Source organism: Oryzias melastigma, linkage group LG24 (assembly GCF_002922805.2).
Source record: "Oryzias melastigma strain HK-1 linkage group LG24, ASM292280v2, whole genome shotgun sequence".
Classification (NCBI taxonomy): domain Eukaryota; kingdom Metazoa; phylum Chordata; class Actinopteri; order Beloniformes; family Adrianichthyidae; genus Oryzias; species Oryzias melastigma.
The window spans coordinates 13,082,486-13,097,951 of NC_050535.1; the positions used below are offsets into that span (position 1 = coordinate 13,082,486).

A 15,466-nucleotide genomic window follows, 5' to 3' on the forward strand; every position below is an offset into this window, starting at 1 on the left:
CAAACAAAGCAGTCCATTTCACATTGGATGACTAACACAAAAGACAAGGATTCATAAAGACAACAGGAAACGACCAATGAAGCATCTGCTGCACTCATTAATATCTTGTTAGATGCCTGAAGGGGGAAAAATTGAATTTGGGGGTGCACACATTTACTCATCACTAGCATGTCAAATTGTTGTGTCTGTTTTGTGACCTTCAGCGGGCGGAGGAAGTAGCGCAGGCGAACATCTCTATATATAGAGGTGAACAACAGAGAGGACTGTGGAAAACAGGGAAGATGACAATCAGAGAGGCCACAGGATTTCCACCAGAGACCTCTCAGGAGAAACACTCAGGATAGGGACACAACTGAGGTTAGAGCTTTGTGGGTTCGTCAAAACCATATGTGGCTTTAATTTTAGCGTATAAAAGAGTTTTTATTGCACACACTGTGGTACGGCTTTGCATGTGTATTGTTAGGCCCAGATTGACTTGCATTTTTTCCACAAGTGGGAAAAAGTTTGAAACAGATATGGCTTAGCCACCAAGTGCTTGTCAGTTTCCAACAGCGCCAAGAGCAAATGAGTGAATGCGTAACTAAGCTACTCTGCTCTGCACACAAGCTCCATTTTATCGCCAATATCTAACAAGACAACACAGTGATTCAGACCTCAGCTGGGTAGACAATTAGATCAGATGCACGCGAGATCTGTGGAAGTGAATGGCCGCCATTCACGTGGAAGATGACGGAATGCTGCTGACACACCGCTCGCCTATCAAGCATTATTCGAGTCATGTGTCACTAGAGAGACGGAGAGGTGGGTAGGTCAGAACTTTGAGCACGGCAGCAAACGTGAAGCTACACAAACATATAGCTGGGCCTAAAAATAGGGTTGGGTCACTGTCAAAATCACAGTCGCAACACAAGTGAAGGTCAGCACGTTGGTAGTGTCAGCCAAAGGAATGAAGGGAATGACAAGCAGGCACAATGACTAACTGAATTCCTGCTTTGCAAATCTGTGGGCTTCTCTCCTCTGCTTTACTCTCCGATCTCATCTCTCACACTCATCCTGTGTTTTAGACCTCAGCTGTAACTAGAGAATTTGGATGACTGAGCACTAAATTAAAACAAAAATGTCCTGAGCGTTGACACAGCCCTTTTTCACAATGTATTAATTTCAAAAACTGAATCACATTTGAACCCTTTTCCTGTCTTACTTCCAAAAAGTACAAGTTTCTCTAAAAACACTCAAAAGTTTTACTAAAGTCAGATATTTTTCACACTTGCATTCAAAGACAAACATATTTTGCCAAAGGAAGACAAAATAATGATAATATAAAAAACAGCTGTTATAGTTTGACCACTGACAATAATATAAGAACTGGACTGAGTGAGACCCCTACCCCCTCACGTTCCAAATAAAAAGTATCAGTCAGCTCCAAGAAGCTATAATCCCATAGACTTATTGAGAAATAAACATCTATTCTATTTGTATGAATAGTAATTCTTGCTCTGGAACAAGGGTCTCAAACTGGTGGCCCCTTTGCGGCCCCCCAAGTCTATATTTGGCGGCACCTGCCTTAATATGAAAAGTTCAATGTCTAGTAAGCAATATCTTTTGCATTTTGATGATAGCTTTGTATTTGCTTTGCAGTGTTTCAGCTTGCTTTATGCTTAAAACTTTGCATTTGCTATTGTCGTTAGATCTGGTCGTCACAAAAGTCAATAGCAGCAGTTGCTAGCGCCATTAGCCAGGACACACCGAAGATATGGCTCAGTAGTACAAAGGCATGAACGAATGTTCAAAAAAACTATTCATAGACAATGGAACAAAGATATAGACGGTGGACCCAAAACATATTTTTGGAACAAATGTAGCCCGTGTCGTGTAGCCCGCATTCAAGTGGTAGGGGTGAGGACTTCCAACAAGCTCACTCCTGACTGGCGAGAGTAGTCACCGACGTCATCTGGCTCCACCATGGGGCCGTCTATATCACAAAAAATGGCGACTGAAGTGACTACACTTGGTTGCAGCCGGAAGTAAGCCGTTTTTCTATGAGTGACGTCACACTGACTTTGGCCATTTTCATTTACAGTTCGACTTACTCTGCATTCACAAAAACATCAATTACTGTAAAAACAAAAGGTTATAATGTATTTTAATGCAGTTTGATTGAGCAGACAGTTAAAGGTGGTCTCAATATTTTTGGATATACATACACAAAGCCGACTTGTATTTTTGATATTTTTAATCGCATTTTAATTGCCATGTATCGATATTTTAATAATTAAATTTCATTTTATTCTCCTGTGTGCTCACAAGCTCAACAACTGTGACAGATAAAACCCATCCTTCCAGTGTTCCACATTTGCCTGCCCTAAATGTTCCAACATGTGCCGACCTTAAATGCACCAACAGATCCAGTGCTTTACGTACCTGATTTTACACACTTGTTACTCGCTCGCTTCCTAAGAAATTTTCCACAAGGTGTTTGATGGGGAAGTCGCAGACTCCTGCACTTCCACACTCTGAACCTCCTGACGGGATGGTCTACTGCATGGATGCATGCATGGATGATGTTCGATTTATTGCATTTGGTGAGCGGCTGCTTTTCCCTGATAACCCAACTGCCTTTTGCTTCCATTTGGCGTGGAAGAGCTTTTGCTAAGGTGAAGGCATGAGAATGGGGGGGCATGTGTTAATGCAGCATGCACTGAAGATGTGCTTCATTAGTTATGCAGCTCAGCTCCGAGCTGACAGATTTCTGCTGGCTAAAGCTCAGCTTCTGCAGACAACATGCACATATATGCCCTCAAAAATGAGAGTGTCACCCCACCCCCCTCTAAAAGCATGGAGACTAGTCTATGTTCAGTGTGAAATCCTGCTAATACACACTGGCTAGTTCAGCCCTTTCTGTCACTAGGCAAAGCTGGGATGCAGCAGTCTGAGAGGCAGCATGGGAGGGGGGAAGAGAAGAAGGGGGAGGCAGGAGGAGAGCAAACAGATGAAATAAAGGACGGACAGACATAGGAGAGGAGGATATCAAGACGAGCTTGAAGAGCTGTGCATTGCTGGAGTGAATGTGAGCAATAAAGAGCTGGTGAGTGGACGGCGGGGATAAAGTGACAGAATGAAACTGAGTCAAACAAAAGGGGCGTGACCAACACCAAGACAGACACACGGACAGACAGGAATGGGGAGAGCCGGAGGACAAAGAAGCCGGCCTCCAAACAGCTGCCGTCCCGCCTAACATTGCACCTCTGCTCTAAATTCCACAGGCAGCCCTGCTACCGCGAGCGGGAGCTGAGTCAGCACTTTTTTTTAAAACAGAGGGCTGAGCGCTCTGCTCAAAGCAGATGCGCTGCCTACGGCAACAAGACATGGACATAAAGCTGCAGGAAGTGCACCACTTCCTGGTTGGTAATCAGGAAAAGCACATAAAAGGAAAAATCACAACATGTTGGAAGAATCGCTCTAAACCTATGCTGTATTTTCTGTACAATAAGGCAAACTTAAAACCATTAGTTTTTAATTTTTCAAAAACAACATAATCCAGAGCACCTTACACATAGATTAATTCCAGTGTGTCCCTGATGTCAAATCAATTTTAAGAAGTACATGGGGCACGGTTAAAATTTGGTTGGGTTTAAATGCCGAGTCAGACTATGTCTTTTAACATGTTACCAACAAGGTTAGGAGTTGGCGTAGTCCCAATAACATTTGTTTTTGCGCTATCAGTCTTTTTTTAAGTGTTGCAAACAAGGTTGGGAGTTGCATGAATATGCCAACGTGGCTAACGTGTAATTGCTGTGAACGCAATTAATAATGTTTGACTGGCGTACAAACTTATCTCGGACTCTTTTTTTGCTGCCTTAATGTGCCTTAAGGTTCAGTGCACCTTAAATATGACAAATTCAAAAATAAACCATTCATTGACTATGCCCCTTAAAATTTGGTGCAACCTATAGCGTGGGAAATACAGTACTTGCTTCAAATTAAACTCCATTTATTGAAAGAAAAAAAAAATACACATTTTTAAAACCTTGTGCGTGTTAAGAGTCACATTGTCCTGTCCAAAAGCTCATCACTACTTGCATATCCGAAAAAAAAGGACGTGCTGATTTAAGCCAAACATCTAAGAAGATTGCTGACAGAATTATTTGCAACTATAAATCTAAAAGTGAGACATGCTGCATGGAATCGGACCTCTAAACATTCACATCCTCTCAACGCTGACACATTGGGAATCTGTTGCCAAATAAGATTGTTTCTCTTACCATATCAGAGAAACATCCTGTAAAAGAATGATGTGGAGAGGAAAATGGTCATCCAGAGGAGCAGAAACGAAGGCCAAGAAAATATCACACGATGCAAATCTTTACATATTTGTTTGGTGAAGCTACCCCACTCAGAAGAGGATCAGGAAACTGGCCTTAACAGCATTTAAAAGTGAGAAGACAGCATCATTATTTCCTGAAAGAGGATTTTGGTCAACTTTTTATAAGAAAATATTAAAATCAAGCTAAAAATTAATAAAAAATAACATGAGTGTATGATTGTATTAAAAGCTTTGTAGAAACGTCATCAGAAGAGAAGTTCACAGTAATACTATGACCAATAGAAAGTTAAAATGATCCAATATGTCAGAAAGAATAAAAATGACTGACCATTTTACAAGATAGCAAAGTTTTTCTATGGTCAAAGGGGGCATGTAAATACTGGTTTTAACATTGTGATGTTTGTACACCTGTGTTTGACTTGTTAAATAGCAATACATTAACATACTTTAGTAGTCCATATGGGTTGCATGGAGGTAGTTTTTCGAAGTATTCTCAATAGAGTGGCTCTATTTTTGTTGAAAACTGCTCCTTGTGTTGGGAAACTTATCAATTCAAGCTAAATCTATAGAAAGGTATAGTGATTTTGGTTAAGTTATATGGGGAATGTTACAAAAAAATAAAAATCACATATCCCTTTGGTTTGCCCCGCCTTCTAATGACTACTCTTGACAAACCTAAAGATGTCACACAGTTAAACTGAATTCTCATTTGGAGGAAAATCCTGCTAATACTTAAATTCTTACATATTTAAAGGAACCTTCAGCTTCTCATCAAACTACATTTATCCAAGATGATCTCCAATCTATTGCCAAGTTCTACAAATGTTTGCGTCTTTACCCTTATTACAGGTTATTTTTAGAATGCAACTCCTGGGGTAAAACAGGAGAAGACTGAATTGCCAAATTGTGCAGAAGATTGTCACACCCTCAAAGACTGACGTGTCTGACTGTCTGTGGCAGTCTGTTTTTTTTTTCATTTACTCTTTTGTTAACTTTGATACTCTTCCAGTTTATTAACAATAAAATACAAAATAAAAACAGGAATCATTTTGTTTTTTCAAACTTTAATCCTCTGTTTAAAATTGTCACTCTGTAAGCTTGGTGTCTTTGCTTGTGTGAACGAAACCCTTAGGGGTGTAGCTGATGACAAAAGTCATTAACTGCTGAACTGAGCAGAAAATATGTGCTCCGTGCCACTGAAAACAAGAGGATCAGTCCAAAGACGACGAAGAGGAGAGGTGGGAACCAGTGGAACCACAAGACCTTAAGCTAAAAGGAGAAAACATTTCTTTAAAAGTAACTGCATAGCTAGCAGAATTTTGCTCTTTTTGGTTTAACAACACTTAAAAAGGATGTGGAGCAGAGAATAATACAACTGCCATCTTTACATTTTATTGAGTTTGAGCACATTTTTATTTAATTAGCAATAAAACATTTGTTTATTTTTCCATTTATTAAGAAATATAGTTGTAAAATGCTATATTTCTGCACTAAAGTCAGTTTCATCTGTTATAGTTTTTAAAGGTTAAAATGTTATCCATCCATCCATCCATCTTCCTGACCGCTTCTTCCCTTTCGGGGTCGCGGGGGTGCCGGAGCCTAACCTGGCTACTGACGGGCAAAGAAGGGGTTCACCCTGGACAGGTCGCCAGTCTGTCACAGTAAAATGTTATGGAATTGGTAAATTTAGTAGTGATTATAGAAGTGACAGTCACATTTTTTTTTATTTAAAACAAAAAATGCTTTTCTATAAAAAAAAAAAAAAAAAAATCCCAGGAATTTATAATTTAGGTGACTTATTAAGCTTAACTTAGTTTAAGATCCACACCAAAAAAATTTGCTTATAACATGCTTTTGTGGTATTTTTGTCATAATGGAGGGCATACATTATGGAAATTAGGCTTAAATTTGTATTTCTTCGTATTTCTTTATTTAAATCATGAGGAGCAGACAAAAAAAATGCCATTGAAAAAATCTTGTGATGTACAAAATATTACTCAAGCTTCCTGCTCCACTCCATTCTGATTATTTGACTTGTAGACAACAAGCTCTATGTATGTCTTTGTTTTACTTGTCTGACATGGAATCTGGCTCAAAACTGTACGGTTGGATAGCTCTGCTATTGCTTGCCATTTATGTTAGACTGGTAATGTTAGGTTGGGGTTGTAAGGGCTGTAAGCTAGTGGGAGAGCTAGCCTACAGATCTGGATGATGGTAAGGGAGTAGGCTTACTCTGCACCAACAGTTCCGCCCACAACTTAATGAACTCCTGCCGCTATGCAGAAACTGTTCAAGAAAACTACAGTTTTTTTTTTATTATTTTGCCTAAAAGCTGTACAATCATAATTAAAATAACTACAAGAAGTGGGACTTAAACCATTTAATCACATGCTCTTCGAACTGCTGCAACTCGACCATTAACACAATTATTAAAGTAATTCCAACAGGAAGCAAACAGATGAAATGAACGACAAACTTTACTACTGTAAGGTGTTACATGTTGCTGCAAAACTACCGCGTAAACGGTTGAAGAGTTGCTGTACTTTAAAGAACATAAACACTGAGTAAAAGCTTAGATGTTTAAAGATTAAAGACTCCCACCTCTAATGGATCCAAACTTAATTATTAAACTTTAAGACTTTAACATAAAGTACTGTGTAGTATAATCAACATCTCAAAGTTTCAAACAAACCTCCCCTTACTCTGCATGGATTCTCTGTGTACGCATGAATAAAGAAAGCAACAAATAACTATTATCCACTACATTTTCCAGTGTTACTTAGAAAAATGGCTGCTTGTGTTAAGGCCAGCGCTCCCAGTCAATGACGCACTCGTTCAGTCGGGCAAACACAAAACTATGCAGCCGAGACCCAAAACTTGGCCAGCTGGCCTGCAGGACCATTTGTGTTAACAGAGGAGGGAGTGAAGCCTTTTTTTTTTTTTTTTAACAAATGCAAACAGAAAATAATGTCATGCTGTCTGCAGCACTGATGAGTGTTACCAGTGTAGAATAAGCAGGCGAAAAGCAAATGCCTTAATTGCTCCCCTGACCAAAAGAATAAGAACTGTGAGAGTGGATAAACGAGCTTTCCAATATACTGATAAATATTTAAAAGCACAGAGTTATTCAGAAACAGCACCTAACAATGGTTTCACATACAGGCCAAAGCATCCATATAATATTTAGTAATTATTGCAGTAAATGTTTGCTTTTAGATGCAATGGATTGGATGTTCCAACCCACCAAAATTTAGACCTAAAGGATAAGTGGATCCACCGTGTCCATTTGCAATCACATCTCAATGGTTCTGCAAGTCTGGCTAACGATCTGTACCAGGGAATGTCCTTTGGGAGATGGAGGAAGGAAGCCAAGCCTTCCTCAGCCTCATTCTGATGACACATCACAATTAGCAGCAACCATCTATTTGCCTACAAAGCTCCCAGACAGATTGAACAAGTGTCTGAGAGAAGCCCTGATGCTGAAAGCGCAGAGAGTGGATCCTTAAAAACATTGAACCAAATTACCATCAAGGTAGTAGTGAAGTTGAAGAAAACTTTAAATTCAAGGAAACTTTACACACCAAAATACACACAACATATTACAAAACAAAGACAAAGAACAGGTGATTGGTATTGTTTAATTTTGAAATAGAGTTTAATTTTTAAAAAGTGTAATCTGTGATGTGTGACATAAATATTCAGGTTTGGTCAACAGATGATGAAGGCCAAGATATTTAAAACAGATACAGAAATCTAAAAATAAGTACATGTGTTTTGAGAGGAATTAAATGCGAGAATGACAGCAGATGATGTAAACTTTTTAATGTTTCTGTGGCAAAGATGTAGGTCATCAACACATTTCAACATTTTCTTGCTGCAATATTTGTCCAATACCACAGTCACACTAAAAGTAAGATCGATTGAGTTTGTCTTCTTGTATTTAAATGTAATTATTGATTTTCTCCCATTTAATCTATGGGTAATTTAGGTAAATCTGGGTAACATTTAAGTATCTATTAATACATTCACAATTGTTAGCTTTGAACTATGAGATTCCATCCGTACAATCAATTGTGCAATCTTTGGGCCAATCCCTGACTACTGCGATAAACACATCTAATGATGAATGAAATGAGCAAAGAAGTCTAACATAGTCTAAGTGGCTGCTGGGCTTCCCCTCCCTCGGCTCTAGGGACACTGCTGTCTGCTGTGTAGCCGTGAATACTGGGACAGGAAGAAGACACATGGGCCTCTCTGCTACGTCTGATTGTTTTTCTGACCTCCAAGGACAATAGAGCAAAATCTGTGCATGTGAGTGCACGGCGGAACCACTCTACATGAGTTCATAAGCGTTCACGGGATGGATGGAGCACGTGCACCGCAAAACGGGAATCCACCAGCGAGGAAGCAAACACTGCGACCTTGTAGCTTCCCATCAATACGTTGGCTGTGAATAAGCAGTAGAGTACACAATGACACAATGCCATACAGCCACCCCCCTCCTCTTTTCCTTAAATGACATCATGTGGCTGCTGGGCCCGACGGGCTTGGGGTCCTAGCGGTTCCTTCCTGTTCTCTGTGCCTACCACAACCATTAGACAGTCACACAGGAAACAGCGGAGCACCACGAGTGGTAACAAGGATGTCCTGAAGGAGGACAACTCACCACGCCGTTTCATGGTCAAGTGGTGACACAAGACTTTAAAGTAGATTCCTCCACTGATTTAGTGCAGATAGGCAGTGATCTAAGGAGCTTTGACCCCCCTGAACATCCACCAAATTCCACCAAATATTTGAAATATCTGACCTTTGACAGCATGTGTTGGTTAAGCCAGTCTGAACCTGATCAGGAGAGATGGATAGATGTTTAATTTTATAAAATACTGCTAATCCTGACCACGACATTTAAAGAAAATACATTCCTTCTGCCTTAACTTTCCATCACAGCCGGGCAAAAATAACAACACAATAGTAGATTTCCTGCCACATCTCTTCCTGAACAAGGCACACCCCTTTAACACAGCTGGCAAAGCAACACCCAGCCACTTCAAACCGTCTGTTCTGCTCGTCCATGGACCGGAAGAACCAACAGATGTTCTTGTGGAGGCGCAGAGGTAAAAACCCCACAACACTTGGTCCAGAATAGTTTATGTTTTAGATGTGTAGGCCTTCTTTTAAATAGCGGGAGGAACTCTCTGTGAACTATGAGGTAGCCCAAGATAGGAAAAGCCACAATAATGTGTGTGTGTGTTGGTCCCATGTTAGTCTCAGTGACTGTGTGAGGCATGCTGCCAATGAAAGCCTTGCAGGGTGGAGCACACATCAGCAGCTCAGCTGAACAGCTGCTCACTGTGGGTTAACAGCCTGGACAGAGAAAAAGGACAGGCAGCCACCTCCATTTTTTGTTGAAAGCTGGCATGGCAGCCCAGTTTCACCCAACCGCCCAGAAATTCAGCTCTTAAGACAAAGAAGCAGTCAAAACCCAACATTTTGCCATTTGAGATCAATTATTTTAAACACAGCAACTGACATCCTGATTTGATTTGAACAGATGTCTGTACCAATCACAGATTGGAACTAGACTGAGCTGGAGTTCACAAGCTTTGAACTCTGCAAATCTATCAAACACATTCACTTCAAAATTCTGACACTGACAGATTCCTCTAAATGTACAGATTAACATCTCAGATTGAAGAGGCTTAGTAGGGTTCCTATAAGCTGTGGTCAGAGTTGGCGACGCTGGTAGAAGCAGTCGAGTGCAGTGTAGTAGAGCCGGGATACAGCATGCTTTCAGTCCCCCTGTGGCTGCAGGTCACGCAGGGGTCTCCGTTTCAGCAGAGATGAGGTCACCAAAGGAAAGCAAACCCAGTGCAAATGTTTGTTTTTGCTCCACCTTATATTGACGCTAGGGGTTAAAAATAAAGGGAGAAGGTTTGTTGCACCTTTGCGTGAGAAATGTACAGCGACTTTGCTGGAAACGACAAGTCTCCTTACAGCTGCTGTGCACTCCACTCACAATTGGTCCATCCTTGAACTGATAGCTATAATGTAAACGAACCACCTTTCATCACTGGTGGAAGCTTGTGAATGTCCAAATACAGTAAGGATATTTTTTTCCCCCTTTGACCCCGTGGCTGAATGTTCTACCCACAAAAAAGAAAACATGGGAGTGATGACAGTCAAAAGTTTTGAGGACAAGACGAGACTTGACCTCAACTCTACCACAGTTTTTGAGGCTCGCTAATCCATGAAGGTGTGGTGCACTGTCGCGGATGTGCGTGATGCTAGTCTCAAACCAAACGAACTTGTGTTTTTTATAAAAATACATACAATGCTGCTCTGTCTGAACTTAGAACATTTTTAAAGGAAAATTAACAATTCTTGTGTTTAAAACGCTTAATAATGAAAAAGGGTAAAATTTCCACTTTATAGACCACTCAAAAATGATCCAATAAAATATAAAAAGACATTTATTTCTATGTTATACATTTCCTACTGCGTGAAAACAAAGTAGCTTCCCCAGATGTTTGCTTTAACTATAATTAATAACCACTTCCACGTGGACCATGTTGGATGGAACTGATAAGCTTTTGTTATCGTCCGTTTGTGCACACAGTGATTGAACATTAGTATGAAGCCCAAGTCTGGAATAGCAGGCAGAAAAGAAGCAAGAGTAGCACAGTTAAATTATAAAACGGTTTAATAGGTAATTATTCTAAGTTTCAAACAAGCAAAAACTCTCAAAATGTCAAAAAAATCGTCAATATTTTTCTTTCAAATATATTTTACAGGAGCAAAATACCAGGAATGTTAGGTTTTGGTGTGAGGCCGAGTAAACTAGTGGGACAGTGTGTAAACAAATAGGCAATGGAAAAGGGGACGAGGTTACTCCTCAACAATCCCTCCCACAACTCGGATGAATATCTAATAAACTCCTGCACTCTGCAGACCCTGTACTAACACAGGTTTTTAAATTTTGGCTAAAAATGGCAAAACCATAATTAAAAGATTGCTTTTAAAATAGCTCATAAGAGGATCAGAGTGGGCCCTTAAAGAATGTGAGCATGCAGGTGTCTGCAATGAAAACAGAGATCCCACCTCATGTCCACAAATGGTCTCCAAGCAAAGCATCATTAATGAGGCCAAAGGGTAAAGCCAATCGTAAAGGCATGGTGGTCCAGAAGAATGCAAAAAATGCCAAAACATATTATTGTGTTGCTTGAAATATGTTTGTCTGTTAACACGTAAACTGAAATCAGCATGCTTTCATATAAATGAAGGAAACTTCTGCCCTCAATCAAACTGAGTCTGCATTAAATGCCACTTTTGTTTATGCAGCTGCTTCACAGCCCGGAATGTGAAATGACTCGTTGTTTTTGGGGGAAAAAAACAAAACAAAAAAAAAAACACCAGGATGGTGTACCAGCCCTCCTTAAGGAATCCAGAATTCATTGGTAACCTGATAACAATGAGCCATTTCTCCTTTATATAAACTAATCACCTCAGGTAATTTTCCCCTGAAGGAAAAAAAACAATTCAAACCTTTAAGCAGCTCCAACGTGGGACACACGGAGGGCTGTGACAGCTAGAACACGCCTGGGTGTTGTGTCTGGGGCGGCTCAAAGTTTCTAGTGTCAGCTACAGGGAAACGGGATGAAGTCACCACTTGGCAGGACACTTGTGCTTAAAGGCCAGGGCAGACTGGCATTGTTGTGAGGCCAAGATAGATACTGTCGATCAGGTGAGGACTCTTGAACAGGGCCAAACTTGTTTGTCTTTAGGGAAACAGGATGTGTAGCATTTAGGAAACTTTGATTTTTATTTAATGCACAGGAAAGGACTTTTAAGTGCCATTCTGATCATTTTTTTATCTGTTGTAAAAGTGTTCCCAGTGGTCTTTTAATTTTGATGATGCCATTTTAGCCACAAAAAAAACTGTTGCTTTTTAGACAGTTTCTGCAGAGCAGCAGGAGTTCATCAGAAATTCATCTCTCAGTTGTGGTTGGGACCTTACAGCCACTCTCAACCCAAACCCAACATTACAGGTGCAACAAAAACGGCAAGCAATATTGGAGCAATCCACCTGAATACTTTTGAGCCTGTTCCCAGGTCGGACGAGGAAAACGAAGACGTGAATGGACCTACAAGTGGATGCATCAGAATGGAGCAGAACAGGGAGCTTGTGGCTCGTCCGGCATACATTTTCCACATATTCCAAATTTTCTTTTTCAAACTGCACACTCCTGATTCACCACAAATTGAAAAAAGAATACTCAAAAATAAAATTTTAAGCTTAAGTTCCTTTAAATATGTCCTCCATCATCAGAAAAATGCTACAAGAACACATTAAAAAACACCAAACAGACAATTTTTATAGGAGTGGATCTTTAAGAAGTCTGGTGTTTTTAATTATTTGAACCAATAAGAGCCCCATTCCATGGCTGCTGTTTCAATGGTGCAGAAAACTTCCAACTATGCTACTAGTATTACTAAAGTACTTTCTTTCAGTAAAAATATATTTAAAAGATACATAAAAACTGTCAGTCCATGATGTATGTGATTTAATCAAATATTCCTGCTAATATGATTGTTTTAAATAACACATGCAGGGAACTAAAGGTTTATTTTCAGTTCAGTGTTCATCTGTGAATGTTAGTTTTTTCAGTTTAGAAACTGCTCCGGATCCACAATAATTTGAATGAAGAAATACTCAGAAATGCCAATTCGAGTTTAATTTTCAATGCATATGTCTTCAATCATTAGAAAAATTCCACAAGAACATGTTAAAAACACTATTTTCATTTGAGTGGATCTTAAGACCCCTCGTGCAAACACAAAATTCAACAACACAATACTGGAAAAGCTGCATTTTGAGCACAGGGGAGCAAGTCCAGAAGAAGCCCCGGCCATACAAGAGTCACCACCTTCCTGTCTGGTCTTTGGCGCAGATGAGCCGATCCGCTGCCTGTACCATCTTGCAGTTTGAAGTCATTCAGCAGCAGAACAGCATGCCAGCAAACTGCACTTCCATTCTACTCTGGTCTCATTAATTACGCTCGATTCATGTTTCTGCATGTGAAGAGAAACAATTTGCTCCTGCTCTGCCTCGGCACTGCCGCATTTTTTTCCAGGGCTTTAAAAAAAAAAAAAAAAGACAAGCAGGCGAGCCAGGCATGCTCCGGCAGCTAGCAGGGCCTCTGCTCTAGATAAAAAAGGTGAGTTGTTCACATTCCAGCTTCATGCACAAACCAAACCCCGATGTCACACACACACACACAAATACACAATCCTTCTGGCAAAGCAAAAAACGTGTTTCTGTGTGGTCCTCCTGTGTTTTTTCCCAAAAACGTTGACTAAAAGACTGTTGGCAAAGCTAAATATTTCTGCTAAAAAGGACTCATTCATTTATAAGTGAAAACTAAACTGATCAGGAGATCTCTTGATTTGTTCCATGGAAATCCAATTGGGGGGAAACTTTATTTATATAGTTTGAGAAGCCATAAACAAGAATCCCTCAAAGAGGCTGGAGGAGGCAGAAAGCAACCGGAAGCAGAGGAGAAAATGCTGATAACTCACCCCAATCCAGAAACTCCAGGATGTTTTTCTCCCTTCTGAGGGGGGAGTTGTTGCACTCATCGTAGAGGCACACCAGGATGTCCAGCAGCGTCTCCACGCTCAAACACTGGCCATTAGCCTGGGCTGGTCCGTCCAGGATCAGCTTCTCCAGCTTCTTCAAACGCACCTCTCCCGACATGATCGCTCCGGCTTGTTGAAGTAATGATGCTGGGGAGGGGAGTCGGAGGGGAAAAAAGGGGAGCAAACACCTCCTCGGCCTGCGTGGCGCAGAGGGGCCTGTGAAGAAGTTCTCTCACCTTGAGGATGTCTCGGGAAAAATGTGTTTAAAAAACTTTTCTTGGGGCTAATGTCGCCTAAAAGTCCACATTTCTATTTGTTTTTATGTTTTGGGGTGAGTGCAAACAGCTGCCCATTTTAATACCCCTACGGGGTACATAAGAAAACAAGAAGTCACAAATAAGGGAGCCGAACTGCCCCAGGCCGGCAGATTTGGTTAAGGAGATCGCAATGCTAACTGGTGGTTTTCTTGGGGGGATTTTATTTATATTTTCTTTTATCAGCAGACCTCCCAGAGTTGGGACTGCGGCGGATATTTCTTCATTCTTCCAGCAATCCCTGAAAACACACAAGGCGGATCTGCAATGCTACAAAAGCCCCAGCGCCCCTCCTCTGCTCCAGGAATGGAAGGGCAACACAGGCTTAGTGAGCTGCTAGCTAGGTTAGCTTTCCGGCTAACCAGGGAGCTAACCTTACTTTTCTGCCTTCCCAAATGCCATCGTTTGCCTCTTTTTCCCAGGAGTTGCCATGTTTCCACGATTTTCGAACGTCCACCCCTTGCGAAAACACTCCTTACGACACAATTGAAATATATAAACCCTTCTTTATCTCTTTTTTAACAACTCACTGACTGATATGTTCGTTAAATCCCATTCTTCGGTCCAGAAGCCGAATATCTCTGTAGTTTCTTCACAGTTCCAAGCGGCGGCGGCTTCAAGGACTCCCAACAGTCAGTTTAAAAAAAGTCCTCTTTGAAGGTTACGGATATGTTTCTTCAGCCGTCAAAAGGGAATTCAAAGTCTCGCTTATTCCAAATGCGGGACAAGGACTCAAACTGCTCCCGTCCTCTCCTTCGCAGCTCCTGCCTCCCCCGCCGGTCGGTCGCTCCTTGCCGTCTTTTGCACAGTCAAGCCAGCGGCTTGGCTGCCAGAGACTTTCTACAGTTGAGATTACCCGGTAGACCGCAGTTCTAGCAACACCGCATTGGATTATGGGAAATATTGTTAAAAATGTACGTCTAACTTTAAACACCGGTTAACTTTGCGACGTTTTTGTTGGCATAATAATTTAAAAAAATACGTTTTATTTTATCTTTTTAAGTAGCAGATACTAAACGTTTTAATAGCCTACGCATGCGCACTTTGGTGTTGTCAGTTCATCTCGGTCACGCGCTCATCTCTCTCCATTGTAGCATTTCTGATAGCTGCTGCAGGCAAAATCCCGGATCATCATGGCGCCCGTCACAGCATCTGCTGTGAGAGGGTGGGGCGGGGGATCAATACAATAAAT

At 40.9% G+C, this 15,466-nt stretch overlaps 1 protein-coding gene across 6 annotated transcripts in view; it reads right to left on the reverse strand.

The window, feature by feature from the left end:
• The window catches only part of cdc42bpab (CDC42 binding protein kinase alpha (DMPK-like) b), a 54,050-nt gene extending 38,875 nt beyond the window's left edge, over positions 1 to 15,175 (reverse strand). For 2 of the 6 annotated variants that reach the window (XM_024291864.2, XM_024291863.2), the window contains exon 1: positions 13,901 to 15,174. In XM_024291864.2, coding sequence (XP_024147632.2) covers positions 13,901 to 14,078 — 178 coding nt within the window. In that variant the 5' untranslated portion in view covers positions 14,079 to 15,174. Of the gene's footprint in view, positions 1 to 13,900 lie in introns of all 6 variants that reach the window. The other 4 variants (XM_024291865.2, XM_024291866.1, XM_036210593.1 and 1 more) reach the window with 4 other exon arrangements.
• Between the last annotated feature and the right edge of the window lie 291 nt (positions 15,176 to 15,466).